Source organism: Sminthopsis crassicaudata, chromosome 3 (assembly GCF_048593235.1).
Source record: "Sminthopsis crassicaudata isolate SCR6 chromosome 3, ASM4859323v1, whole genome shotgun sequence".
Classification (NCBI taxonomy): Eukaryota; Metazoa; Chordata; class Mammalia; order Dasyuromorphia; family Dasyuridae; genus Sminthopsis; species Sminthopsis crassicaudata.
In genome coordinates, this window is record NC_133619.1 from 569,290,692 (window position 1) to 569,317,378 (window position 26,687).

At 37.5% G+C, this 26,687-nt stretch overlaps 1 protein-coding gene across 1 annotated transcript in view; it reads right to left on the reverse strand.

The window, feature by feature from the left end:
• Window positions 1-698: 698 nt before the first annotated feature.
• The window catches only part of TMEM272 (transmembrane protein 272), a 43,207-nt gene continuing 17,218 nt past the window's right edge, over window positions 699-26,687 (reverse strand). The window contains exons 3-5 of the mRNA XM_074304790.1: window positions 21,845-21,904; window positions 16,867-16,949; window positions 699-1,371 (exon numbers count right to left, since the gene is read on the reverse strand). Coding sequence (XP_074160891.1) covers window positions 1,009-1,371; window positions 16,867-16,949; window positions 21,845-21,904 — 506 coding nt within the window. The 3' untranslated portion in view covers window positions 699-1,008. The remainder of the gene's footprint in view (window positions 1,372-16,866; window positions 16,950-21,844; window positions 21,905-26,687) is intronic.

Consider the following 26,687-nt stretch of genomic DNA (forward strand, 5'->3'; position numbering starts at 1 on the left):
CAACTCTGTTGTTGGTTTTGATTAGAAAGCACCAGAAGGAGAGTTTTTTTTTCAAGATAGGCACCATAAAAACATGCATATATACAGCACATGCACCTGATTGAAAAAGAAGGAAAAAATCTGATTGTATACCTACAAATATAACTCTGTGTCCTTTTTCTTTGGAGGATTTATTTCTATAAATCATGGAACTAACAGCTCGCCTGCCTTATTCGTTAAAAAAACAAACACCCAAAGAAAACTGCATTGTTTAGCTGCTGTCTTAGGTAGAAGGTTAACTCAACTTCAGATATAACAAAAGAATGGAGCTAAAAACGATATTCAGCTTCTGGGAGGCTAAGGAGGTATTCAGTATACCTTGGAACAGCAGATACACTAAGGCTGCCCATAATAAAAGGATCCTGTAACACTGAGTGGTTGCAGTGACTGACAATTAGTATATTTGGATGCTAATAACAGGAATAATAAAATATGAGAATGATATAATAACAACTGGGATTTCTATGGAATTTCAAAGGCTGCAAAGTGCTTTATATACATTTTCTCATTTGAGCTTCACAATAGCCAGGTGAGGTAAATACTACACAAGAAAAGTCTTTCCCCTTTCCCTTTCTATCCCTACCTCAAGAAAAAAACAAAGCAAAATTCCTTATGGATGAAATTCTGAACATAAAAGATGGCAGATCAGAACAAGAAAGTGGTGTTCCTACCAAAGGTTCTAATTTTATTTTTTGGATCATGGACGTTTTTGGAAGTTTAATAAAGCTTGTGACCCCCTCTCAGAATAGTGTTTTTAAATACAGACAATAAAAATAAAATATGTAGAACTGCAAAGGAAACCAATGATATTGAAACAAAGCTATCAAAATATTTTTAAAAAACAGGTTCACAAAGCTCAAGAATCCTTTTCTCTTTTGGAAGGTATCCATGAGGGCATTTTCATGGTTTCTTCATTGTTTTTCTGAATGAGTGTGGTTATTGTCTTTCCATTGAAATGGGACCTGTGTATTAGTCTTCCTCAATAGTATACCTTTGCCTGGAAAAGACATATACGCAACAGCTACAAAAGATGAGCAAGAACAGCACTGAATGACTTATAACCAAGACACTAACAGCAAAAAGGTACAGGGTTTTATCACAGTAATCTTGAGGCTGGTGGAATGGAGGAATGAAATTTGGCAGGTAGATGGAAAAGACCCAGTAGTTGCCCAGTATGAACCAGATGAAGAGGAAGAGGCTGAGGATGAGGTGGATATAGTATTTATGAGCATTCTGTCTCCAGGGATATTCATCATCATCATCGTCATCGATCACAACAGACTTGGAGAGTAGCTGTCTCATCTTGGTGGAGTCATAGAGCAGAAGAGAAACCTGTGATATAGATAGACAGGCAGAGAGGGGATGGGGGAGGAGGAGGGGGAGGAGGAGGAGGAGAGAAGAGAATATTGTAGATCAGAAAGATGGAAGGGAGGTGGATTTTTTGTGTTCACCTTGTTATAAGACCATGGATGAAGACCTGGATAAAACCTAAGAGAACACTGGATCCAACTGCCTCAAATTTTTAAAAAACAAATTTGTGTTGGATCAGTTTCGTGGCAAGGTGGATGGGGCACTGACTTTGGGGTCAGGAAACCTGATTTCAAACCCAGAAAAGGAGTTGACTTTCTTCTTATTCCCATTAGCAGAATGTAAACTCCTTGAGGGAAGGCACTTTTTCTTTTATTTGTATCCCCAGTGCCCAGTGCAAAAATGAGAACTTAATGAATTCTTATTAATTTATTGGTTTATGAACTATGGAAGTCATTTCACTTCTTTTTCTAAAACTTGGGCAATAATATTTATTCCTAAGTCCTTGTCTCATAGGAAGACTGTGAGAACAAAAGGTATTCTGCAGAGATGGGCTAAAGTCAGACTAAACTGGGATTTTAAAATTTATGAACCCTACAAATCAAGACTTGGTTTATTGTTTATTGGTTTATTCTCCAAAAAGTTGGAGAAAAAATTAATAATGCAAATTAAACTTAAACATATGTTGCAGTTGTTGGTTTTTTGTTTTGTTTTGTTTTTTGAGAGGGCTAGTTGTTAAATATTTATTAGCTTACCATCATATTGTATAAAAAGAGAAGATTTAGCTTACCTTTTGGTCCATTCTTCCTCTTCTCACTCCCTTCTCCATTTACAGGTCCAGGAGAGGAAGGACTAGATTTCTACTCCCCTTGTTACTTTAAACATGCAGGAATCTCCATTGAGATTCCAACTAGGTAGAAAGTACTCCAGCTGTTCTTAATGAAGAAGTCTCAGTATATCACACCAGGATTAAGTGTGCCAGAAACAGGAAGTCCTGTAATTCCAGCCTGTCATGAAACAGTTACTGTTTTCTTGGTAAAAGGTTTCCTTACCCAAATGTGCATATATGTATATAAATGGTGGCTGCACAAGAACAGAGCTCTCAGGGCAATTTTCATGAGGCCAGTTTTTCTGCTGCCCCATCACATTATTTAACACTTTAACAATAGTTAACCTTTTAATTTAACAAATAACTAACATTTTTATGGCACTTTAAAGTTTATAAAACACTTTAGACACATATTATCTCATCTGTAAATTTTTACCATGACTCTATGAGGTAAGACTATTATTATGAGATGAGAATATTATTATTATTCCCATTTTACAGCTGAGAAAATGAAGCATGAGAGAGAAGTAAAGTGGCTTGTCCATGATTACCCAGCCAACTTGTCAAGTTCAGCATCCTACTGTCCTATCCCCCTAATAAAAGATCTGCTTATCCCTAGCAGGGGAATAAGGTTGCACAGTAGAAAGGATAGGAAGGGTGAGGTTAGGCTAGCAGAGAAGAGGGAAGCAGAGGAGAAGGGAACTGAAAATAGAACCAATTCTAGATGAGATACCACAGTAAGGAAAGTTCAGGGAGAGCGTTTTTTTTTTTAGCATCCACCATTTTTTGTTCCCATCAACAATAAGCCCATTCTCTGTCTCATTCCCCTGGTGTTCTTTGCTATCTGACCACTGAACTCAGCTGGACAAAGTGAGGCTGGTGACCTTGCCCAGCCCTCCCTCCCTCAAATCCAATTCACTTGCATGTCATGGTATCAGCTCCCTGATGTTATGGTCATCTTCAAGAACAAAGGACAAACAACAACAGTAGCTACTTGCTAAATTAATTAAAGCCATTAAAGTGCTAATGATATCTTTGTTCCCCATTGCAACAAGAGTCCTTAATGCCTTAACTCTCTCTTATTAACAATTAACTGGAGTTTCAGACTCAACAAAAAGCTGGAATATATATTTGGGAAGAAGGGGACAGCCTTTCGTGAGCATCTCCAATCACAGATTGTCTGCTCATAAAGCAACTCCTGATGGAAACCATCTTTGGCATCTGATTTCTTCCTGCCTAGAGTTGTCTCGGGAATTTCCCCTGAAAATGATTTGTACCAAATTGGGAACTGGGCTGTCGGAAAGCATATGCCCAATTTTGCTCCACCTTATACTCAGCAACTAAAGTATGTCTGTTATGAGCCTTTAGGGACCAGAATTCAGTGCTGCTATTTTCTCCTGAAGAAGTGGTTAAAATTAAACTTAGAAGAACCAGAAGAACAATGAAAACTATAATGACATGGAACCATTGTGCTGGCTGAATAGTACATACATATAATCCCTGCTACTGGGGGAGACTAGGACTGGTGGGTTTCCAGAGCTCAGGAGTTCTGAGCTTTAGTAAGACTTGAGTGCTGTCAGTACTGAGTACTGATATGGAGAACCCCTTTCAGGAGCGAAGATTCTACCATGTTGGTTAAAGAGGATTGGACTGACTCAGGTGCAGATTCAAGTGGATACTTATAGTTCTGGGTGGGGGGGGGAATAGAAAAATCTAGTCTTAAAAAAATTTAGGGGCAGCTAGTTGGTGCAGTGGATAGAGCACCTAAAGTCAGGAGGACCTGAGATTTTGAACTGAGGAATTTAGCACTTCCTAGCTGTATGACTCTGGGCAAGTCACTTAATCCCAATTGCCTCATTAAAAAAAAAAAAATTCTATTGACTTAAGAATTCTTATCAACACTATAATCAAAATTCTAGAGGACTTCTGATGAAGAAGAATGTTATCCCCATTCTGATAGCAAGATAATGGACTAAATTTGCAAATGAGATCAATCTCATATGGGAGTTTGTTTAACTATGCATTCTCCCCACCCCCACCCCGAGGAGTTTTTTCCTAAGGAGAAGAGTGGTTGGAGAGAAAGGAAAAAAAAAAAAAAAGTTTGAGAATTGGAAAAAAAATAAAGTATAATTTAAAAAAGAAAAAAAACAAACAACAACAAAATCCCACTAAACTAAGCTAAATTCTCCTGATACACCCAAAATCCTTTGGGTGAAGAATCTAGGCCCATCTCCATCTCTTCTCCCACCCCACCCTTATTTGGGAGACCATCTGCATTCCAGAAGTGGGTTATGTGTGTATATTTAAATTTTGAGAACAGGTCATTATAGTGTTTAAAGACCTAAAAGTGAACGAAGAAGGTCCTTCCCAAAATGACATAGAAAAGATGTGATGCTGGTCAGAATCCAAGAGGCTGGAACACAGCAAACCTTAAGCAGAAGAGGGGAATGTCAGAATTCAGGGCTTGTCTCTTCCCAGATGAGTGAGGAGCTGTTCACTCAGACCAGATGGAACCACAGGGTCTGATGGCTAGCTGTTATTTAGTTTTTCAATGAGGCATATCCCCGAGGGCAGGGGGAGGAGATGGGATGAGGGACAAAGAGGGTGATTTAATATGGAATGATGGCTAAGGAATGTGTAGCATTTCACTAAGAAATGTGCAGCATTTCCATTGTGAATGAGTCAGAGTACAGACAGTACTCTATTAAACTGGCCCTTACCCAAGCAGAAAGCTTTGGAAGCTAGTATTTCTACATCCTCTTTCTAATCCTCCTTCAAATCCTCCTTCTAAGAAGCTAGCCAGAAGAGGTCATAGACTTGATTTAGAAGGGACCCTAGAGATCACTACCCTTACTCTTTGCTTTTATAAAATAGGAAACTGAGGACAAGAGAAGTGACTTGATTTGAACTCATCTTTCCTTTGGCTCCAGTCCAGCATCGTTCCTGTAACCAGGCAGACTATAAAAATGGATTTATAGGATATGGATGGCAGACAATGATTATGTGCTGTCTCAGATGTTTTGGGGAAAGAGACTTAGCACCTACTATGTGCTAAATGCTTTATACGGATAGCATCTCATTTGGTTCTTACATTTTATTATTATCTCCAAATTACTGTTGAGGAGACTGAGATTTGGTGGCTTTCCCAGGGTCAAACCAGTAAGGGTCTAGATCACATGTGAACTCATGTCTTTCCTATCTGCTCTATCCACCGTGTCACCAACTGACAATGGTGTTTACCTCTAGATTTTCCTAGGAGCAGTCCCTATGTCCTCCTGCTGACACTTTCCTGGGCTGTTTTTTAAAACAGTAAAAAAAAAAATGTGGGAGCTAATGTTCTGCAGGCTTGCCAGCTGCAGGAAAATCCAGGAAGTGAAGGGACAGGAGGAGAGGGAGGAGAAAGGAGAGAGGGAAAAGGGGAGAATTTTCTTTCTTCTGCAACACAAGAAGGCAGCTTGCCAATGACTCAGGACTGGAAAATTCAGGGTGAAAAAAAGAATAAACCTGCACTTTTAAGTGAGACTTCAACCTAAAGGACATCCTCACTAGAGAGATTTCTCTTAAAAGAAGATTCAGTTCCTTAGTTTCCTTATTTGTATATTTTCCACATTTTTTAGGTCCTGCTCTTGGGGGAGTTTGCTAAAAATGTACCGTAAGGGTCAGAGCAGGAGGGAAATAATGTGCTCATGTGCTACTTGTGACATCAGTTCTCCTCTCCAAGGCAGAATCCTGTTGCCCCCCAGCGGCTGCACTGTGTCCCGGCCACTGGCTGAGGCTGACAGTAGGAGTAGCCAGGGGAAAGAAACGTGGCTGGTTGTTGCCTGCCATCCTAAACGTGCCTGGATTTTTGGTTACCAGATGCTACAGCTTCTTAATACTTTTCTCTCTTCTAAAGGTGGAAGCATTTTCTCTGCTTTTGCTAAGCCCCTTAAGGGCAGGCACAAGCAATTTATGAGATCCTGCCATCTTTTTATTGAAAATATCTAGGGCGTAATGCCTGCCAGGGAGAGTCCCTGCTATGTTAAAACAGCTATGATTCCTTTGACATGCTTTCTTATCCTTCGCATTGAACAGTCCTCCTCTTTATGAATCCCTTTTGTTTGTTTTTTTAACCTCCTAATCCTTGATTTCTTATCAATTTCTTCCTCTAAAAAGTAATTTGAATAATATCCTGTCTCATGGATATAGAATGTATTATTTTGGGGGATATGAGCTAATTAATTCATCAAACCATTTGAAAGAGGAATTAGAAGACTCAGGTTCCTGCCCCAGGTTGGCTACAAATAAGCTATTTCCCCATCTAAAGGTGTAGACAAGATAACAATAAAAATAATGCTTATAATACTACAACTAATAACATAATAATTTACATAGCATCCCCAAGGAGTTGGGCTTATTTCTATCATTATTATTCTCAAGAAAACATTACATCAATCTGATGTGCCTAGATATTAGTTAAGTTCCCAATATCAATAATCCAGCTGATATCTCCCAATATCAATTAACCAGCCAATATCAGTTACTTAGCTGATATGTCCTAATATCAATTAATCAGTCAATATCAGTTATCCAGCTGATATCTCCTAATATCAATTAAATAGCTAGTGTCAATTATCTATCTGATATCTTCCAATATCAATTAACCCATCAATATCAATTAACCAGCTCATATCTCTCAGTATCAAGCTAGCTAATTGATATCATCTTGATATTTGGGAGCTAGATCAAGAAGACTGTCCCAAATACTTATTAGTTTCAGTTTCTTCATGGGGAGTAATAACAAATACTTCACAAGGTCATTGTGAGAACCAAGAGAAATAACATGTCAAAAGCACTTTCCATATCTTAAAAACATTATATATAAACACTAGTGTTGTCTAAAATGGAAATGTCCTTGAGGGGCCTTGGAACTGTATCCAGATGCACTTGAAGGTCTTTGGGTCCATCCCCCCTTCCCCCAAAGGATTAGAGTGGCCTCCTTTGATTGTATTCCTACTCAAGGACTGAAGAGGTGAGAACAGGTGTTCCTTCTCTTTTACCCTCCTCTGAGAAACCCGTCTGGAAGCATTTGTTTATGTTTCTGCTCTGTGTCCTTTGCCCTCCTCAGTTTCAGGTACTATAGTTTAGAACCTAAATGACCCAGGATTGTAGGTAGGATAGCATGGCATGGAAGCCTCGAGAAGCCAAGGTGCTGGGGACTTAAGTTCCAGGCTGGTTTTGAACTCTGAACTTGTAACGTGCTGTTGTCTCCAGAAGCTGCTGATTGCTCTTTGGGAGGAGATCTGCTGTGTCAACTCAAATCTCTCAGATTCTTCTTCCTGTAGAGAGCCGACTTCCCTTCCTACAGAGAGCAGCCTCAAGTCTCGTCCAGACAAAAACTCTCTCTTAATGGCCTTTAATAAAATCCTAGCCACAAGCACTGGGTAAGGAGTAAGACTTTGTTCTGGTTGTGCTGGGAGGTTCACCCACTCAATCACTCTGTCTCCTTGATGAAGGACTGCTGTGGGTGCCTCTTTTGTAGCAAAAACTGATATTTCCAAGGGTTTTTGAGTGACTCTTTCAACCCCATGAACTGAGATTTGCATGGGAAAAAAAGAGATCCTCGTGGTCAATAGATTAAAAGATGTGGGTAACCAATAAAAGGAGGCTGAGCCCAACCAAGGGGAGGGGAGGCAGAGACCTCTGTCTTAGACAATCAGGACATACTCCAAGGGCCCTTCAAGGGCATGTCCAGGTTAATACTATATTGTTGTTGTTATTTTTGTTATATTATTATATTATTATTTAATATTATTAGCCCCAAACTAGGACATATTCTCCCCTCTTCAATAAACCATCTCTGGGAAGAGTAAGATGATTCTTAAAGTTGTAAGTATAAAACATTCCCTCCAAATTCTGGGATATAGTCTCCCACAAGTAGATATGAGATAAAATCCCAGGATTATATGTGACTCACTGCTCCTGATGGAAGGAAAAAGTTGATGGATAAGAATGTTGGATCTAGAGTTAGAAGACCTAAAATGCAAATCCACCCTTAGATGTTTACTAGTTGTAAGCCACTTAACTTGTCTGCCTCAGTTTCCTCATCTGTAAAATGAGGATAATAACAGCATCGATCACCCAGGATTGTGGTGAAGATCAAATGGGAAAATATTTCTAAAATACTTAGCACAATGCCTGGTATATAGTAAGCATTTAATAAATGCTTGTGCCTTTACTTCCTTGCCCATCTTCCTAGAGTCCTCATGAAGTCTAGATGTATGGATAGCTCTTGACTAGGCCCTGAGGGTAGGGGTAGGGGTAAGGATCCTTGTAAAATCCTGAAGCTGCTTTTTCTTGGTGTATCTAATTTATCCTTGAACTACTTCTCCTGGCCTTTTGAAGATTATAAGGTTTTCCTCTGGTCAGGTGGAGGAGTTAAAGATTTCCCACCCTACTTTTCCCATTTCAAGTAATTCCCTTTCAAGGACTGAGGAAATTCCCTCCACCAATGTAATCAATCACTCCCTTCTCTGCAATGTAAACTTGCAGCCCTAGGAAGTTAAACTGCTTGCTCTGGGTTAGTATACATTAGGAGCAGGACTCAAACTCAAGTCTTTGTTGGCTTTGAAGACTTTAGTCACTTTACCTCTTAAAACAAAACAAAACAAAACAAAAAAACAAGACCAGAATAAAAGCCAACTCCATTATGAAGAAGCCAATTGAGGCTTTAGTTTTAGTTTTTTCTCTAACATACCCCTAAAATGTTAGACAATTACCTTCTTCCACTCTTTGCAACCAAAATTTTTTTTTTCCCTTTCATATGTGGACTTTTTTGTACCAATCCAATATATATGAGTCTAAGTCACGAGGTAAAAAACAGTGTTTATGATAGCCTGTCTTTTATTACCAGTGCCTAATGCAGTGCCTGGCACATCAGTAGCCTCTTGATAAATGCTCATTGATGATTTATTAGTTGATAGGCTGATACTAACAAGGTACAAGCCATATTTCATTCAGTGACTCTGGACTAAGTAAATTCATCCTTCTTCCATTTTCTCATCAATATAATGGCATGATGGGATTAATAACCCATTTCACAGAGATACAGGGAATACAAATGCATTCTGTTGATGGTGCTTAATATTAAATGTTATTATTGCTAATAGAATTCTAAATTTGGTGCAACTTAAAAATTTACTCCCTATTGGAGCTAATGATTATTGACTTCTAGTGAATTATCTTGTGGTGATGAGTATCAAAATTTAATTTGCTATTGCATGGCTTTAGCTAGGCAGGAAAACATCACTGTTGTTTATTAGGGTCCCAAGCTGTTCATTAAAGGAAATTACTCCAGTTTTTTTTGGTTTCTTTCCTAGAGGAAAAGTTTTCTGTTATTAAAAAGAAAAGACTGCCCAGATTCTAATATCTCTTAAGGAAAAGTTCAACTCAGCAGTCAGATGGCTCAGCAAGTGAGTCAACCAAAGTTAATGATTTTCTCTGTGCATGATATCCTCTTTATGGAATTCTATTCAGGAGTTTTGGCATTAGGACTGTTTTAGGTAAGGCTGCATTTTAATAAGAGTCTTAGGGGCTCCTGGGAACCACTGGAATCCAAGGTGGAATTTAAGAGTCATAAATATTTTGTTAATAAATTTTGTCTTATAGTGGGTAATGAAGCAACAGGATCTCTGTAATATACATAGCTATTATTCATCAGGAAAGGTGTCAGTCAATCAACAAGCATTTATTAATGTCCTACTATGTTCTAGGCACTGGGGACACCAAGCAAAAAAAGACACAATTCCCCCTCTCAAGGACTTTACATTCTACACGGGAAGACAATATGGAGAGATAGATGGATGGATGGATGGATATAGCTAGGTGGTAGATAAATAGATATGATAGATGGATAGATATAGATCATAGATAAATAGGTATGGATCAATAGATAGTTAAATAGATATAAATACATGGATCATTATATAGATGGATGGATAGATATAGAAAATCAATACATATTCACATACATATGTGAATACATAGATAAATAGAGATGATAGATGGATAGATATAGATTAATGGATCAGTAGGTAAATAAGTATGGATAGATAGATGGAGGGATAAACAAATATAGATAGATACAGATAGATCAATGGATAGCAAGATAAGTAGATGGATGAATGGATGAATAGATAGATGGGTAGAATTATATAGATAGATGGATTGAATGGATGGATAGATAAATAGGTATATGGATGAAAAGATAGATGAATGGATACATAGATAATAAATAGATATGATAGATGGATAAATATAGATAGATTGATGGATAAATAAATAAGTATGGATAGATAGATAAACATATAGATGGATAGATAAATACACAGACTGATCAATGAATAACTAGATGAATAGCTAGATGGATGGATAAGATGATAGAGAGATGGATGGATGAATAGATAGATGGATAAATAAAGAGATGAATGGCTATATAGATAGATGGGTACATAGATGACAGATAAATAGATAGATTGATAGATACATAAGTAGACACATAAAATATTAGATAGAAGAATAGATACATATGGACATATAAATGTAGCTACAGAAACATTATATCTATATCACCCATATATAAATTATAGACATAGCTATAGTTACATAGAATAAATATAAATAGAATAAATTCAAGAGAGTTAAGAAAGAAGAATACCAGCAATTTGGGAGGGGGAACAGGAAAAGCTTTGTGTAGAAAGTAGTGCATGAAGAATCTGTGGTGTGGATGTAAGGAAGAAATGCATTCCTGGCCTGAAATGGTGGCTATTGAGGCAAAGACACTGAGACAAGAGAGTACTTTGACTGAGGAACAGAGATCAAGTCAGTTTGAACCACAGAATGTGAGAAGGGGAGTGATGTATAAATGAAGCTGGATTGATATATTGGGAAAAGATTGTGGAGAGCTTATGAGTAGAGGGGAAAGAAATATACATTTATTTATGTCTGTGTCAAGACCTATGATAGTGCTTTACAAATATATCCCCTTTAATCCTTGTAACCACCTTGATGTTATCATTCACATTTTACAGTTGAAAAAACAAATAAATAAAGTTAAGTGACTTGCTGAGTGTCACACAGCTCATAAGCGTCTGGAGCTGGATTTGAATTCAGGTCTTTCTAACTCTAGGCACAGGGCTCTTTATTCACCAGGGTACTAAAGTGCCTTTAGTTAGAGGGGGGAGTTAAGTGGCACAGTGGATAGAGCACCAGCCCTGAATTCAGGAGGACCAGAGTTCAAATCTAGTCTCAAACACTTAACCCTTCCTAGCTGTGGGACTTGGGCAAGTCACTTAACCCCAATTGCCTTCGTTCCCCCCAAAAGAGGAAGGAAAAACTAATTAGAGGAATTTATAATTCTAGGGCCAATAAAGGGGTCCTAGGGGCAATAAAGCACAACTAACATATATTGAGTAGGGAATGCTATGGTCACATTTGCTCTTAATGAAAATCATTTTGGCAGCAGTCTGGATAACCAAGTGAAGAAGGAAGACTTGAGGTAGTGAGATTAGCTAGACTTTTGTTGCTTTTATTGCTGAATTTTCTGAATAGTCATAATCCTATTTGGGGTTTTCTTGACAGAAGTCTTAAAGAGTTCATCATTTCCTTCTCCAGCTCATTTTACAGATGAGCAATCTGAGGCAAACAGGATAAAGTGACTTGCCCAGGGTCACACAGTGTCTGAGGCAGGATTTGAACTCAGGAGGATGAGCCTTTCTGACTCCAGTCCTAGTGCTCAATGGCACCACCTAACTGTCCAATAACAACCACCACCAGCACAATGAGAAGATTTGAGGTTGTAGACCCGCTAGAAGAACATAGCCATCATGTACACAGGGGAGCCTGAAGTAAGATGGAAGTTACTGGAGTAAAGAAAAGAGGTCAGAAGAAAGGTTATAGAGCTGCAAACAGTGAGATTTGACACCTTGATTAGAAGCGTATGGTGAGGTAGATTGAAGAAGAATAGTTTAGGCGGCCATCAGGTTGTATGGTAGATAAACTAGTGGACCTGAAGTCAGTGAGCACCTGGGATCAAATGCTATCTCAGGCACTTATCTGGGCAAGTCATCTAACCTTTCCTTTGTCTTATTTTCTACATCATAAAATGTGAGAGTTGGATTTAGGACTCTAAATCTCCTTTATCTATAAGTCTATTCTCCTATGATCTTACAATAACACCAAGGGTATAAAATTAGGAATCTGAAAGATAGTGGTACCTCTGGTAGAAATCTGAAAGTTTGGCAGCAAAGTGAGTGGAAAGAAAGATAATGTTTTCTAAATGTTGGGCTTGACTTGTATCCTTGGTATATCAAATTTATAATGTCCAATAGATAATGGTGTGGAACTGAAGCACATGAGAGAAACTAAGGCAGGATGCATAGCTTTGTAAGTAATCTGCATAGATGATAGATTAATTCTCATGAGAATTACAGAAAGAAAACAGAGACATTGACACAGAGACAGAGAAACATAGAGACATTGATACAGAGAAACAGAGAGACATGGATACAGAGACAGAAAGACAGAGAAACAGAAAGAGACATTGATACAGAGACAAAGAGACAGAGACATTGATACAGAGAAACAGAGAGACATTGATACAGAGACAGAAAAACAGAGAAACAGAAAGAGACATTGATACAGAGACAGAGACAGAGAAACACAGAGACATTGATACAGAGAAACAGAGAGACATTGATACAGAGACAGAAAAACAGAGAAACAGAAAGAGACATTGATACAGAGACAAAGAGACAGAGACAGAGAAACACAGAGACATTGATACAGAGAAACAGAGAGACATTGATACAGAGACAGAAAAACAGAGAAACAGAAAGAGACATTGATACAGAGACAAAGAGACAGAGACAGAGAAACACAGAGACATTGATACAGAGAAACAGAGAGACATGGATACAGAGACAGAAAGACAGAGAAACAGAAAGAGACATTGATACAGAGACAAAGAGACAGAGACAGAGAAACACAGAGACATTGATACAGAGAAACCAGAACGAGACAGAGGACCTTGACACAGAGACAAGGAGACAGAGACAAAGACAGTGACACAAAAACAGGGAGACGGAGACATACAGAGAGAAAAATGGATAAAGAAACAGACATTGACATAGAAAAAGATAGAAACAGACAGATACGGAGACAATGATAGAGATAGAGACAGAGAGAAATAGAATCAGAATAGGGACAGAGAAAGACATGGAGAGAGAATAACAGGTCACAATCTGCTAGAGAAGATGGAAGAAGATGGGGTCAAGCACAACCTATGGGAGGGGTGCCTTTGGCAAGAAGAAGGGCTACTGCTTTGTCACAGACTTGAAAAAAGGAGAGGAAAAAAATTTTGGAATGAAAAGATTGAGATGAGAGGGTTCATGTCAAGTGGCCTCCACTGCCTCAAGTAAAGAAGGCAAGATGTTCGGCTGAGAAAGCAGGGAAGGAAGGTATGGAAAAGCCTTGATCAGGGAAGAGAAGGTTTGGAATAGCTTCTGCAAGGACTGAGATAGGGAATCAATTAAGAGGAATTAAAGCAATGCCTGGATGCGGTGAGGGTCCGCTGAATTTGGACAACATGAATTTAGAACATTTCCAGTCAACAGTTGAGCAGCGCATGTACTTGAAAGGATGGAGAAAGCAGGAATGACCAACGTCTGAAGATTATTTAGATGAAGAGACTGAGGGTCTGAGTTCAAGTGGCTTGACTATCATCATTGAGCTGGGATACAAAGCACTAGATCCTAAATACAAGGAATCACCAGGATAAAAAGGGGTGGATAAGATGCTACAACAGGAAGCTTCTGGGTAGCCCAGGAACGCTAGGAGGATCCTCAAACAGAGGATGAAGATAATGATGAGGAAGGAACAAAGGTGATAAGTACAGATAACTGTAAAAAAAATAACCTCTTAAGTTGAGGGATGTTTAGAATGAACATTCTTGGTCCAGAGTAATGGTTCCCAAATTTTTTTTTTGACCTAGAACCACTCTGTACTCTTAGAAATTATTGAGGATCCTAAAGCTCTTTTTTTTTTTTGGGAGGAGGATATTGGGGTTAAGTAGCTTGACCAGGGTTCCACACCTAATAAGGGTCGAGTTGCTAAGATTGGATTTGAACTCAGGTCCTCTTTACTCCAGGGATGGTAGCATTTTTGTTTATGTGGGTTATATTCACATTTATTATACTAAACATTATATAATATTTTATGATAATACTATTTTAATGTGCAATATAATATAGAACACATTTAAAAGATCTCAGGAACTTCTAGAGGACCCCAGACCACACTTTGAGAGTCATTGGTTAAAATACTTTAAAATAAAATTTGAAATGCTATTATTCCTGGATTTCTTTATGTTAAATCATTACTTATTATCCTATTTGGGGAAATATCCCCTGGGATGCCTTAGATGTAGGGAAGATAAGCAGAAGTTGGAAATTATTTTTCTGCATTGAGGGGAAGTCAATTCCAGGAAGACCCCCATCCCTGGGGAACAAACAGGGATTTCAACTTTGGGTGGGAGTGATTCCAGACAAAATAAAAAAGGAACTCTGAGAGATGCAGTAAGTCACTTAGTCCCTGTCTGTAAAATGAAGGAGTAGGACTAGATCAGGGATTCCTAATCTGAGGTCCAGAGACTTAAAAAAAATTCTAATAACTGTATTTCAATATAATTGATTTCCTGACTTTTTAATATATTCTGTATTTCAATATAATTGGCTTCCTGACTTTTAAATATTTTGATAACTATATTTTAATATAATTTTTTCACTTTTTCTTAATATTCTGATAACTGTATTTCAATATAATTGGATTCTTTTGTACCTTCATTTCAACATATTGGATTCCTTTGTAATTCTACATATTTTATTTTATGCATGCAAATAAATTATTCTTAAAAAAAGGTCCATGGGCAAATACAGTTAGAGAACTAGAGACAGAGAGAATAATAGGTAGCAATTTGCTAGAAAAGATGGGAGGGGACAGGTTCAAGCATACATATAGGAAGGTTGTGCTTGGCAAGGAGGACTATTTCTTTGTCTTACACTTAGAAAAAGGAGAGAAAAGGGAATTTTGAGATGAAGAGATTGAGTTTGGAAAGTCTGTGTCAAATTGCCTCCATTTTCTCAGAAAAGAAGGTAGGTTTTTCAGTAGAGAAAAAGTGAATAGGAAATACTCTCTATGTACTACATGGCCAAAGGGGATCATGACACAAAAAAGGGTAAGAACCCCTGAACTATATACTCTATGTTTCCCTACAGCTCTAAATGTGTATTCCTGTATTTCATGGAAAACAATCAAAATCTTTTTTCATATGTGTGTGTGTGTGTGTGTGTCTATGTACATAGCTAGAACATGTAAAATAGTGCTTAAAATTTCTTGCAATTTTATGTTTTTGTCATTGGCATTTTAAACTCTCACTATTTCTCTGTAATAATTAACATCCTTTAAAAACATACAAAGACCCAAAACAGAAGATTTCAGTATTAAGCTCAGAAGCAGGGAAAACTGGAAGCTGAGAGGGGTGGCAATAGAGATGACCAGCAGGGGGTACCAAAGAGCCAACCCCTGGCATGGAAGAGAAGTGCCATTTGGCACTTGAAGACTGAATCCTCCAATACTTTGTTAGTTTCCTCAAGTGCATGAAATAAACAGTCAGGAAGAATTTAGGATTTAGCTGATAGCTACAGCCTGAGAGATTTGTGCTGGTCCATGAGATAGAGTAGACCCAGCCAGAGCAAATTGTAAAATCTCTCATCCACAAAAGTAAAGATTATTTTCCCTTAAGAAAAGGAGGGGGGAAAGGAGCAGCTCTAGATGTGTGTGAATGATATGTGCCGCTATTGGCTTCCATCCATCCTCCCTCTCAAGGTCTAATCAGCTCTCAGTGTCTCCAGCAGCCATCAGACCAAGCGGGTGACAGCATCTGCTGTGTGGGGTAGGGGTAAGCAGGGAATTGGTTAACCAAGCCCTGATAGCAGATTCTCAGCTCCTGACTGGAAAATCAATATCTCCCCTCCATCCTGGTATTCAAACCACAGTGAGGAGATTTCATTATCTCATGATTGTAACTGTTGTTTTAACAGCATTTTTTTCTGCTAACCAAAGGCTTTCCACTGAAAAGCTTTTCACACTCCTCTGTGAGCAGAAAACACTTAAAAGAGGTTTTGAAGGGGTTTCCTCAGCTTAGGTTCTTCCTTCCTTCCTTTCTTTCTTTTTTCCTTTCTTTCTTTCTTTCTTTCTTTCTTTCTTTCTTTCTTTCTTTTTTCCTTTCTTTCTTTCTTTCTTTCTTTCTTTCTTTCTTTCTTTCTTTCTTTCTTTCTTTCTTTCTTTCTTTCTTTCTTTCTTTCTTTCTTTTTTCCTTTCTTTCTCTTTCTTTCTTTCTTTCTTTCTTTCTTTCTTTCTTTCTTTCTTTCTTTCTTTCTTTCTTTCTTTCTTTCTTTCTTTCTTTCTTTCTTTCTTTCTTTCTTTCTTTCTTTCTTTCTTTCTTTCTTTCTTTCTTTCTTTCTTCCTTCCTTCCTTCCTTCCTTCCTTCCTTCCTTTCTTTTTTTTTTTTTTTTGCTGAGGCAATTGGGATTAAGTGACTTGCCCAGGGCCATAGCTTAGGTTTTTTCAAGCTAAAGTTATTATATATACATTACCTTCAGGCTGCCGATGATCCCGCCCACTAGCAAGTATAAGGGAATGAGTGGTTCGATGGGGCAGTCCTCCAAAAACTTCATTCCTAGATGTGGGAAATGATACAGAAAATGTGCAAGAATTCAAAGTAGCATCATAAAGCAGGAAGCCTAGATAGAAGATCAGTTAGGGATGTATATACAAGTCAGGTGGCAGACAGGAATCACATTCCTCACTTGACAAACCATCTAATCTATACTTTGAATGTATAAAGTAAATGGAAGAGGAAGATGCTGCTGATAATACCTCTCTCTCTCACACACAAAAATGCCTTATATAGCTTATACATGATATATTTTTGTGGATGTGTATGATATCTCTTCCTATAGCTCCTTGAAGGCAGGCGGTTTCATTTTTGTCTTTGACTATCTAGCATCTAACACAATGACTAATATACATAGTGCTTAATAAATTCTTCATAGTAGGTACTTAAAGTACATAGTAGATACTTAAGAAATGCTCCTTGCTTGATTCAATTTGGAATTCTTTGTTTCTTCAACTAGTTATTCTACAACAAGTCAAGGGTGCCAAGTAAAGTGCTGCAGCCAGAGTGTGAACTTTCCACAGATAAAAGGGAAAGTTCACTTGGACAGAACAGTTTAATCAATTTGCAGAGTGTTTTACCTGGCTGTTAGCTAGAAAGGATGAAGAACTTATAGCAGATACAACATATGGAAATCATTGATGGAATTATATACTTTACACAAGGATTCACTATGGGAGTTCTTTAAATAGCCCAAGAAAATCAAAAGATATGGAAGTGGCACAGTATGATAAAGTGAAAATTGACCTTGAGACTAGAAGTTCTGGGTTCAAGTCCAATGTCTGAGACAGAACTGCCTTGGGACCCCTACAAATTACCTCTCAGTGCTCCAGGCAACTCTGTTAAGGCTTAGAGTCATAAAGAAGGGTCAGACCAGTAATGCTAGAAGGAATTCTTTACCAGAAAATGCCTACACCAATGAAATCACAAGTCTGGCTCCCTTTAACATGTTATTGTTTGCCCACCAATATCAAAGATGAGCAGGGATGACATGCAAGTGAATTATATTTGAGTTAGTGAGGTCACCTGCCTCACTTTTCCCTCTGGAACCATCTGGGTCCAGTGTGGCCTTTCTAGCTAACAGCCAGGTAAAGCACTCTGCAGGATTGATTAAACTGTTCTGTCCAAGTGAACTTTATGAATAAGGGATATAAAAGGATATAAACCTTTTGAAGGTTTATATTCTGGCTATAGTACTTTACTTGGCACCCATGGCTTGTTGTAGAATAACTAGTTGAAGAAGCAAAGAATTCCAAATTCAGTCAATGAAATGAGACAGAGATGGCCTCTTTTCCCTAGTCAAAAAAATAAAAAACAAAAGGAATCGATCTAAGAGGGGAAGATCTCAGGGTTTCTGGCCAAAACAGCGACCATTATTATTTACTTCCACGATAGTAAAAGATAGAGGTAACCTGGAGTAGTGGATAGTCATAATGCACTGAAAGTCAAGAAGACTCAGTTTAAATCCTACTTTTGATGCTTAAGTGACTCTACCAAGGCATCTATCCTTCCCTAGAACTTATTTACTCAGTCGTAGGAAGGTTAAACTTACATGGGTAAAGGAGATTTAATACCTGTGAACTCCTAATGTTGATAAAATCATGAATCCTTCAGGTATTCACAAAGTTTCCCTAAAATGAGACTTGATTGATAAAATATGGACTTATATACCATTTGTTCAGAATCCATACATAGTGTAAAATCATGACCATTGGGTTATGAAAAGTAAATCATTAGCATGTAAGGTTCCTGAGGACAGGGGTTCATTCTTTTTGCTTCTGCTGTGTTGCCAGGGCTAACCACAACGACAGTGCCTGGTATTTAGGGTTTTATAAATGATTATTGATTGATTTTTACTTCTTGACACATCCCCAATAGGGGAATAAAAGGGACTATGGATGATGAACAGCCAGTGCCTTTGAGTTGAGAACATGCCATTTGCATTGATAATGATGCCAGAATTTCAGCTATGACCATCTGCCACTAAGAGACCCTCAGGTTATAATACTGGTGAAAGCTGGTGCATGAAAACCATGTTACAATGAAAACACACCCTGACTCCAGAATTAGGGGACCCAGCTTCAAATCATATCTCTGATGCTAATCATTCTTCATCTCTGCAGTTCATTTTTCTCATCCATAAATGGCCTCTACTTTTCTTCCAGTTCTAGATCCCTTATCCCATGATTCTAATTCATTCTAGACACAAATCAAAGTATACCCAAGACTTTTACCCCTTTCCTTAGGATAACTTTTCTTGCTTCACCATTATTTTAAAATTTCGTTCAGCTCCATAATGGGATGGGGTCTAGATCTTTGATATTATTGGTATAAGGCAGAGATGTCAAACAGGAGAGCCACAATACTTCCAAACCAGATTAAAATGTAATTGAATAATCGTTAACAAATTAAACTTAAAATGCAATAAAACATAGCTAATATTAATTTTTTGTTAATGTGATCCTCCAGGATCATAGTTTAGTGGCCCCACCACTGGTATAGGGAACATTAGGAAGAGGAAATTCTTAATCAATGCAGATTAGCATCTTTTCTGTCACTAATAGTCTTGGACAATTATCAAGTTAGACGGTTATCCATGGTGACACAGACAGGTAGTTTCAGACTCAGGTCTTGCACCCAGAACTTTATCTATAATACTACTTATAAAGGCCAGTGATTGTGAGGCTCTGCCAGCAGGACACAGAAAGGACAATTACTGAAGTCTCCAGCTTAGGTAACTAATGTTCCTGCACTGAGATGACATTTCATTTCTCATTTATTCTTTGGTGGTTAAGGAGACACAGCAAACCACCATCCAGTGACAACACTGTATTCTGCTGACATTCACAAAGATATCCAGGTATGATGAGTGCAAAGATTCATAATTCAAGTCCAAAGGCAGAGATTCCCAAGGGGAAATCAAACATATGTAGTCTTCAAATGCCTGATTGTTTTAATTTCTGGAAATCTGTAACGGATTCCCCTGTAAGAAGTTATTAAAGAAAATAATGCTGAAATATGGGCATAACATTTTTTTTAACAAAAGGCTAAATTCAAGTACCTTAAAGGTCCATGAAATTGATTTAAACAGTTGTTTGTGTCACTGACACTTTTCAAACTCAGAACCTAGCTGTGAGTTATGTCTGATAGCACTGAGTGATGTCTCTGAACCCTGTTCGTTTCTAATGAAGAAAGACAGTTACTGTTCACTGGAGATTCAGATCAGTTCTGGAGAGGTTAGAAGGTCCTAATAAATGTCCATGTCCGTGAGCCTCATTTACCTGGCAAAATTAGGGGTGATGACTGTTCACGTAGCTGAATTTTTTTGCACAGCTGAGAATTTGCCTTTTTCAGAAGCCAAAATTATGTCATTGACATTATAATCACTGCTGTCATTGTTGTTATTATTTTATTTTGGATAAAATTCTTTCTAAAATGCATCATGTATTTCTGGTCACCAAGCATCCTAATGACTCAGTATTAAGATTAATGAAGATGATGCAGCATCATGATTAGAACCATCAACTATCATGCTGTGTTGTGAGGAAGTAACAATCTCAGGGGTTGGTGAGGCAAGGCACATTAGCCCCAAAACTAAATGGCCCCAGATTTAAGGGGGGCTGTGTTGTTCTAAGTGTCTGTTTCTTCATTTTCTTCTCTTTCCTCACTATCTTTCATCATCTATCCCTCTTTTTGTCTGTCAGAATGCCTGTCTCTAGTAGTTCTCCTTCACATACACTTTTAAAATAGATGTTTATTGATCTTTTGTTTTTATGTTGCCTAGGTTTCTCCCTGCAACCTCTCTCCTCACAGTCACTCCTAATAAAAATTTGATTTTAAAAAGAAAAGAAAAGAGAAAGAGAAAAAATTCAAAGAAGTCAATCGCCCATCACTGAGAAATATCTGACATTGTAAGGAATGTTCATAGATTTACCCTCCACCTCTGCAGAAGAATAAGGGGAGACCCAAGATCATTTTATCTGTTCTAATTTGTTCAAGGCTAGAAAATGAAGTGATCAAGTTTTCTGTTAAACTTGAACGTAAGCTAAGAATATTAGCTTCTGAGAGAAAGCCTAAGTGTTTTTTTCTGTGACAAAGTTTCAGTGCAGAAGCTTCTATGACATCCAACTGTTTTTATCTTTGCTGTCTTATTTCTGCTATGTTCTAAATTAGGTATTCCTAACATTTCTCAGTCCCTACATGCCTTGTTTTTCTTTAAGTAATAGTTAACAAAATAAACAAGAATGCAATAAAACATAGCTAATATTAATTTTTTTTTTTGTCAATGGCTTCACCAAAGCTGCAGGGAACATTAGGATGAGGAAATTCTTAATCAACTCAGATTAGCACCTTTTCTGCCATTAATAGACTTGGATAATTATCTAGTCCTTTCTTTCTGTAAGCCTTTCTGTTTTCCCTATTCAATGCAAAAGGGAATAAATTCTAGAGTTTAACATGCAAATAAATAAAATAGATTAGTGAAAACATTATAAGTGGAATCAAAGTCTTATATGGCAATCTATTCTTTTTTTTTTTTTCTTTTGGAATTCTATTCTTAAAAATATTTCCTGATTTCCCTAATAAGCTTCTCAAATTTACCAGGATATATGATTGGGAACTCCTGTTCTAGAAAATTGAGTTTATTAAGTAAATAACTTTTTGATCAACTTATCTACTCATTCAAAAATATTTTGGAGTATTAGCAAACTTTTTCTCTATACATATCAAATTTCCACGTGGAATCATAGGATTTGGAAAGAAACTTTGGAGGTTCTTTCTTACTCTTTTTATCCTCAGCATGTTCCTTTTAAAGTGTGGAGGATGGAAAGCTGCCTCAGGCTTCTAGACAAACACCCTACCTCCTGGTGTTGGCCCAGGAATTCAGTGAGCAAGCTTACCTGTGAAAGCCATGGACAAGGGCAGGGCCAGAAAAGCCAGAAGGGCAAATATGAAGCAGGCTGTTGGAAGAGAAAGCATGACATATTATACGGAGTTAGTCGTGGAGCCACTCCATTCTGTTTAAAATTGCTAATCATTCAATGTATTACATAAAATTTGACTTCCCTTTATGATAATGACAATTAGATGGCACTGGGACAAAGCTTTGGACTTACTTGAAGTCAAGAAAATCTGACTTTAAATCTTGCCTCCCACAACTGCATGATCCTGAGCAAGTCCAGGGCACCCGTTGCATAACCCACAAGGAGGCTCTGTTGTAATCAGCTGAGTTAGCTTGCTTCTATGTGACTAAGCTCTTTAGCCATGTTGAAAAAGTACAAAATGCTATTGTTCAAATATTTCTGAGATACCAGTTGGAAATAAGTCAGTTATCAGTCAACAAGCATTTACCCCATGCTAGGCTGAGTGCTAATGGCTGAGATACAAAGAAAAAGCCATGTCCTGTCCTCAAAGATACAAAGTGATGAGATCAATAATTCATGGCATACCTTCAGAGAGGTTATTCTCTAGTGGAGGAGATAAGACATGCCCTCAAGTAAAATTACAGGAAGATATTTGTTATATTCAATAATTGTTTTTAAAGAGTTATGAAATTTCAGAAGAGGCAACAATCATTTCTGACTGTTCTGATCAGAGCAGGATTCATGTAAGAGGCAGTTTATGAACTGGCCCTTGAAGAAATGCAAAATTCAACTGATAGGCACGATAAAGGTGGAAATATGTTTAGAAGAATTGCACATTTGCTTATATTGGATTACTAGATGTCTAAGGGTTAGTGGGGAGGAAGGGGGAAGAATTTGGAACACAAGGTTTTGCAAGAGTGAGTGTTGAAAACTATGTTTGCATGTATTTTGAAAAATAAAAAGCTATAAAAAAAAGATTCAGTGTTGGAAAGTGGTGAAGAGAGAAAGGAAGGGCATACCAGGCAGTATGCCTGAGAAGCAAAGGTGCAGGAGTGGGAAATAGAAATCTTATTCTGGGAGACTCTTCTAATTTAGCTGGAGCAGAGGGTAGCAGTATGAAACAAGGATAGAAATGAAACTATAGTATGATTATAGAATTAAAATTAGAAAGAGCCTCAGATGCTCTTGGGGAAGACCCAGTGAGGGTTAGTTGGTTTCCTATAGATATGAACCCAATTCCTCTGGCTCTAAACCTAACATTTTTTCCTATTTTATCATTCTATTCTTCAAATATAAAGCACCCTCAATACCAGGCTAAAAAGTTTAGACTTTGTTAGATAATAGGGATCATTTGAAGATTTCTGACAGTGGGGGAATAAAATGATTACAGTTATATTTTAGGAAGATTCATCTGATTGTAAGAACTTAGGATTTAGTTTTGGAAAGACCCTTAGAAATTATCTAATTCAATATCTTCATTGTCCAAACAACAACAATATTCCAAAATAATGAGAATAATAATGATGCTGATGAAAAGATGATGATGATAGACTCAGTGCCAGACCTGAAGTCAGGAAGACTCATCTTTCTGACTTCAACTCTGACCTCAGACACTTATTAGTTGTATGATTCTGGGCAGTTCACTTAACCTTATTTGCCTCAGTTTCCTCACTTGTAAAATAAACTAGAGAAGGAGATGGCAACCTGTTCCTGTATCTCTGCCAAGAAAACCCCAAATAGAGTCACAAAAATTAGACAAGACTGAATAAAAACAAAAACATTTAAATAGTGTTTACAATGTGCCAGGCACTGTACTAAGTAAGCACTTTATAATTATTATCTTATTTGAGATAATGCTCATTCTCACTACACCCTTAGGAAGAAAGTGCTGTTATTATCCCCATTTTACAGTTGCAGAAACTGAAGCAAAATAGATTTGTTCAGGGTCACATAGCTAGTAAGTGTCTGAGGCTGGATTTGAACTCTGGTCTTCCTGACTCTAAGTTTCAGCACTTTGGTCACTATGCAATCTAAAGGCCAAATGTATTATACATATAGTACAAGCCATACAAATTAAGTATGTGGGACCCAGCAAGATTAAGTGAAGTCCTTAGGGATTCATAAATTATAAGTGGCAGGGTTTGACTTCAAACACAAGCACTTTGGTAGAAGCATAAAGGATGAATTCAAAGGGAGAAAGATTGGGAATGATGACTTAGGAGGCTACTTGCCAAAGTCCACATGAAAAGCAAGTAGCAGAGGAAATAGAAAGAAGGGGATGGATTTAACAGACACTTCAGAGGAAGCACTGACAAGACTTAGGAACCAACTGGATATGGGAGGCTAGGGCACAGGAAGGTGCTGAAGAACACAATTATTTTCTATTCCTTGAGGTCCTCTCTCAGCCAATGGTTATCAGTCTTTGATGACTTGAGTTATCAAATAGAAAGATCACTGGAAATCATTTATTTCCACATAAGGGACACACAGTCCAGAGTGATTAGTAATTTGTCCAATGCTACTCTGTCATTTTAAAACTGGGTAACTGGGAGCTTTTGACATTATTAGAAATAGAGAAACCAAGAGGAAAAATTATTTTTTGTGAACAGAGAAGCTGGGGAACTTTCTTAAAAAGAGTTTAATTCTGATCATTTTGAGTTTTTGAGATGTCAAGAAGTCATATTACACTCACAGATTCTGGGACCTTGGTATTTTCTTGTCTATCTCTTTCACCCCTTCTTTTGGCCATTCAAAGATACAATTTTCTTTTTTTTTAATTAAAGCTTTTTATTTTCAAAATATACACATGGATAATTTTCAACATTCACTCTTACAAAACCTTGTGTTCTAATTTTTTTCCTGTCTTCCTTCCATCCCCTCCCCTAGATGGCAAGTGATACAAAAATATTAAACATGAGTAATTCTTCTATATATACTTCCATAAATATCATGCTGCACAAGAAAAATAAAATCAAAAAGGAAAAAATGAGAAAGAAAACAAAATGCAAGCAAATAACAGCAAAAAGAGTGAAAATGGTATGTTGTGATGCACATTCAGTTCCCACAGTCCTCTCTCTATGGGTGCAGATGGCTTTCTTCATTACAAGGCCATTGGAACTGGCCTGAATCATCTCATTGTTGACAAGAGACATGTCTATCAGAATTGATCAAAAAATTGATCAATTTTTTAGCCTCTCAGGTTTGTCAGGTGCTTTATTCTCTTACCTTACAGATTTATTGTAATTCCTGTTGGATGCTATGGGACAATTGCCGGTGAAATGTGGGTTCTGCTGTGCTTTATCATTCATGGGTCACCTAGTCTTCCCCATCTATCCAGACTTAAGAAAAGATTTCTCAGAACCTCACAGACAACTTTAAAATGCATCTTTCCCTTACCTGAACATGTGCATTTATCAAATTTAATTGAGACATCCCGAGAGACTGAAGGAGGGAGCACATATCATACAGATGACTTTATCAATGTTTTGTTGCTTCAGATATTAAGGGATTCCTTCAGGGGTTTGCAAAGCACATAGAATGCAGCTGTTCATGCTTGGCAGGAGGAGAATGAGAGAGATGGACAACTGGAAGGCTGGGGGAGGGGCAGCTCAGAACCATTATTGCAAGAAACATAACACTGTTTCAATCTGGACTGACAGAGGGATTCTGAGCACCAAGCTGTCCTTAACTTTAGATCTGTGGCTGAGCTCCATAAATGGCTGCCATCTTTTTTACAAGCCTCTTCTTCTTCTTTTTAAATTAAAGCTTTTTATTTACAAAACATATGCATAATGTAATTTTTCATCATTGATCCTTGCAAAACTTTATGTTCCAAATTTTTTCCTTCTTCAGCCCTGACCCTTCCCCTAGATGATGGGTAGTCTAAAACATGTTAAATATGTTAAAATATATGATAAAACATATATATATATATGTATATATATATGTATGTACACACAGTTATTTTGCTGCACAAGAAAAGTCAGATCTAGAAAGAAAAAAAAACCTGAGAAAGAAAACAAAATGCAAGCAAACATCAACAGAAAATGTGAAAATGGTCCACAATCAATTAAAAACCTGAGATTTTGACTGGATAGCAGAAAAACTGGCCTTCTGGGTTGGTATTAGGCTACCTAAGAATTTTGTGATGGTTGAACCATGTTTTGGGAAGAGGAAGAGCAGAAGGACCAGGTGCAATCTTTTTGTGGTAATTTTAGGGAATCTACTTATTTTCTGTATAACTATTTTGTGATATTTTTAATAATAGCTACTATTTATATAGCACCTACTATGTACCAGCAACTAGGCTAAGAACTTTATAAGTATTTTCTCATTTAATCCTCATAACAACCCTGGGAGATAGGTATTATTACCCCCAACTAACAAATAAGGAAACTGAGATAAACAGAAGCTATCTTGTCTAGGATCATACAACTAATAAATATCAGAAACCACGTTTGAACTTGGGTCTTCTTGACTCCTGGACACTTAGGGAGCACAATGAATAGAGTTCAGGGGCCTGAAGTCAGAAAAACTCATTTTCCTGAGTTCAAATATAGCCTTAAAACTTGCTAACTGTGTGACCTTACTTAATCCTATTTGCTTCAATCGTAAAATCTGTAAAATGAGCTGGAAAAGGAAATGTTTGCCAAGAAAACCTCAAATAGGGTTATGAAAAATTGGATACAATTGAAAAGATGGGAAAACTTCCTTATTTCAGGCCCTATACTCTATCCACTAAACGACCTAGTATTGTTTGTCTCTAAATAAATTCTTATGCAATGAGCTAAGTTGCAAATTATTTGAGGCTGTTGTCATAGATTCCACAATATGTAAGAAATCAGCATCAATTGAATTTCCAACAACATCCAATGAATTC